Below are 3793 nucleotides of genomic sequence, written 5' to 3'. Positions count from 1 at the left end.
ATAGAGTCCAATATATGAATCCTGGTAAGAGGCTCCACAGATGGTTGAGAAGCTGACTCTTGAAGGGGGATTTGACCCAGTTCCTTAGATTCTCGGTTATATCCTCTGTCCTGGCTTCTGATCTCATGTTGCAACTTTCAACTTTCCTCCATATTTGCGCTGCTAACGGACAAGTTTCCATGAGGTGACCGAATTGTTTCAGACTGACTATTTCAATTCGGGCATCTTGATGGCCCTACAAATCCGCGCTTTACCAGGTTGTCCCATGTGAGTATTCTTCTTTTGCTGAGCAGCCATAGAAAGGTTGAGATTTTGGGCCATATTCCTGGTTGCCAAATCTTTTCCCAGATGGGGTCCTTATTGGGCTAATTTTTGGAATATCTGAGCTGGTGTGCCTCTTTGGTGGTGAATGTGCCCTCAGGCATGTGTCCCCATCTGAGGCGATCCTGTAGAGTAGAGTATCGAATTCTTCTGAATGATAATTCTTGATCTATGTCCTCATAAGATTCTCCTTGCCCAGCTCTTTGCCAGAGGCTAGCTTTCTTCCAGATTCTGAAGTCGGTGCTTGCGGAGTGTTGCCAAAATTGATTAACATGAGTAAGGTGTGCTTGCTGCATTTTCTCTTGCCAGAGGGGCTTATGAAAAACTGTGTCGAGCCTGGGGAGCTGCTGCCACGAGTCCTCCCAAAATCTTGCCGTAGTGCCGGAGTGAATTTCCCAGAAGCTGTGTTCTTGAATGAACTTGCTGTGTGGTTTGGTTGCGTTCCAAATGGGGGATCCTTGGGTAGTGGAATTGATTTGGATTAAATCAAACCATTGACTGCCTGGTGCATATTTGGCCTGCCATATTTTGGCCCAAGGTGCATTGGGCTTGGTGATCCAATTCCACCACAATCGAGCTCCCATAGTGTTGTTGTTCTGGATAGGGTCTCGTAAGCCCAGGCCTCCTTCTGACTTGGGTTTGCAGACGTTCTCCCAATTTACAAGCGCCCATTTCCTGTTAAGGCCCGAAGACCCCCAGAGGAAGTTACGCTGAAGATTGCGAATAGATTTTAGAATCCATTTTGGGGCAGCCAAAAGAGAAAAGAGGTACAATGGCATGGCCTGAAGAACCGATTTAATTAGGACAAGCCTGCTGGCGGTGTTGAGAGCCCGGTAAGTCCACAGGGAGAGTTTGGATTCTAGCTTATCTAGAAGAGTCTGCCAGGAGGAATGCTTGATAGCTGCAGCGGCTAGGGGGGCCCCTAAGTAAGACGAAGGAAGCTTGGAAATAGAGAATTGCAATATTCTAGCTATGTTCCTTTGAGTGGAGGGGGGGGTGTTGAAAAAATAGAGCTGGGATTTCGATGCATTGATGGAGGTTCCGGAAGCTTGGGAGAAGATGGAGAGCAAGGATTTAAAGACAGAGGCTTCTTGAGAAGATGGGTATCCAAATAGCAAGGTATCGTCAACAAATTGCTGGTGGGATTGAGGTGGCAGGCCATGCACAGAGATGCCTTTGAGCATTTGAGAAGAGACAGCGGCCTTTAGAAGTCTACCCAGCCCTTCTGCCATGAGGACAAAGAGGAAAGGTGACAGTGGGTCCCCTTGTCTTATGCCTCTAAATGGCCGAAAGGGATGAGAAGGAGAACCATTTAACAGAACCGAAAAGTTTGGAGAGGAGATTAAATTGATGATCCATCTTGTCCAAGTGTGACTGAAGCCAAAAGCTATAAGCATTTTTTGTATATAGTTCCAACTGAGCTTGTCAAATGCTTTGGATAAATCTAGTTTTAGAAGCATACCTGGCTTTTTTTAAATCTTGAGAGAGTGAATCACCTCATTTGATAAGATGATGCCGTCCATTATCTGCCGCCCTTCAACATAACCTGTTTGTTCCGGCAAAATGAGTAAGGGTAGGAGAGGTTTGAGCCGATTTGCTATGACCTTGGTGATGAGCTTGTATATGACATTGCATAAAGCAATGGGTCGGTAGCTTTCCGGTTTACTTGGTTCAGCACATTTGGGGACCAATGCTATGAAAGTAGTATTGAGAGCTGGAAGAATCCAATGCATGCTTCTTGATTCTTCCACCAGCTCCCAGACCTCTTCTTTGATTAACTCCCAGAATTCATGGTAAAAATTGGCAGTGAAACCGTCTGGCCCAGGGGCTTTGCCATCCTTGAGCTGGTTCATCGCTTCTTCAATTTCTTTTTGAGATGTGGGCTGAAGCAGTTTGTTGTTGTGCTCATCAGTTATTATTCGAGGAATATGCTGAGTGATGGCTCGAATTTCTGTGTCCCTATTTCCTTCCGGTTCTTTGAGGATGTCATGAAAGTAGTTGGTTAATTCCTTTTCCATGTCTTCGTGAGCTTTGACTCGCTCTCCTTGTTGGTTGTTGATGAAAGTTATGTTATTATGCATTCGCCTTTGGATAGCTGTTCTGTGAAAAAATTTTGTGTTCTTTTCTCCCTCTTTTAGCCAGCTGATTCGTGATTTTTGTCGCCAGAGTATTTCTTCTTGTTTCCTCCGTTCTTCTAATTGATGCCAGAGGATTTGCTCTTGTTGGGACTGTTCCTCCGTTCGGCCTTCTTTGATGATGTCTTGCTGCAGTGCTTCCATTTGCTTTTCCAACCTTTTTCGATTCTCCTGTATGTTACCAAATTGTGTTCTATTCCAGTTCTTGAGGACTTGCTTTAAGTTTTTTAACTTTTGCTGGAATTGATACATTTTGGCTCCTTCTGGTGGCCTGTAGGACTTCCAAGCCTCTTCTACTATTTGCCTAAAATTTGGGTTTGTAAGCCAAAAGGCTTCAAAGCGGAAAGGCCTATTGCATCGTGTACCAGGCCGAGATCATTGAAGCATTATGGGCCAGTGGTCTGAACCTCCTTGGGGCAAAATTGATGCATTGAAGTCGCCTCCTATATGGATTGCATTATCTGAAAGGAGGAACCTGTCAAGCCTGGAGGCGATGTGATTGGTACCACTGCGCTTGTTAGTCCAAGTAAAGATCCCATTGGTGGTTGGAATGTCCATTAAGTGATTGTCCTGAATAAAATCTTTGAGCCCTTTGCTGTCAGTTTCTAATCTTGTTCGTCCCCCTGTCTTTTCCTCCAGCGATTGTATGATGTTGTAATCTCCTCCACAAATCCAGAGCAGGAACTGTCTGTGCTCATTTAAACTAGAGATCGTATTCAACAGATCTAATTTCTGTTGAATGCTTTGCGGAAAATAAACATTTGAAAGGTGCCCATGAATATTTGTGCCCATAAGATGAAAATATGCTTGAATGAGGAAATGGGTAGCGTGGAAGTCGTAAAGAGTAAGGATCTGTGGATTCCATAGCATGGCTAATCCACCTGAAGCTCCTGAGGCGTCTACGGACATTGAGCTGCTGCCGGCTCAAATTTTGTTGCGTGCTTTGTCCATGGCAATTGTGCTGCTTTTAGTTTCTTGAAGAAAAACTATAGAAGGTTTTTCTTGTTGAATCAAGTTCTTGATCATTCTGATTTTTGAGGGGCTATTGAGTCCTCTCACATTCCAGGAGATCAGCTTCATAGTAAGTGAGCTGTAGGTTTATAGTATTTGGTCAGCTTAGGGAATCTCCCTGATTCCATAAGCAATTCTCCCACTGCAATGGTTCTCTACAGATCCGTTTTGCATCCCCTCTTCTTGGTTTCTTTGAGAGTCTTTTTTATATCCCATGGACTTCCTCCCTGTATGTCGAGATTTTTGTTGTGCTGTACCGTGGCTAGGACTCCTTCTAGCCGATCTATTTGCCAGGGAGGAAAATGAGTATTTTTATTAAAAAACAT

General features: G+C 44.3%; 1 protein-coding gene across 1 annotated transcript; it reads right to left on the bottom strand.

Annotated features, from left to right (window-relative positions):
* Positions 1-2831: 2831 nt before the first annotated feature.
* Positions 2832-3365, bottom strand: LOC149231076 (uncharacterized). Its single transcript, XM_089381533.1, has one exon. It carries the CDS (start codon positions 3363-3365, stop codon positions 2832-2834), a length of 534 nt encoding a protein of 177 aa, XP_089237659.1.
* Positions 3366-3793: the final 428 nt, after the last annotated feature.

This window comes from Pinus tabuliformis, chromosome J, assembly GCF_031772625.1.
Source record: "Pinus tabuliformis cultivar Carrire ecotype Pingquan chromosome J, CPIR1, whole genome shotgun sequence".
Lineage (NCBI taxonomy): Eukaryota > Viridiplantae > Streptophyta > Pinopsida > Pinales > Pinaceae > Pinus > Pinus tabuliformis.
This window is presented reverse-complemented; position numbering and strand designations above follow the sequence as displayed.

What these genes read in the sequence shown, in the direction of transcription:
- LOC149231076 (XM_089381533.1), bottom strand. Translation starts at nt 3,365, where the DNA reads ATGTCCGTAGACGCCTCAGGAGCTTCAGGTGGATTAGCCATGCTATGG.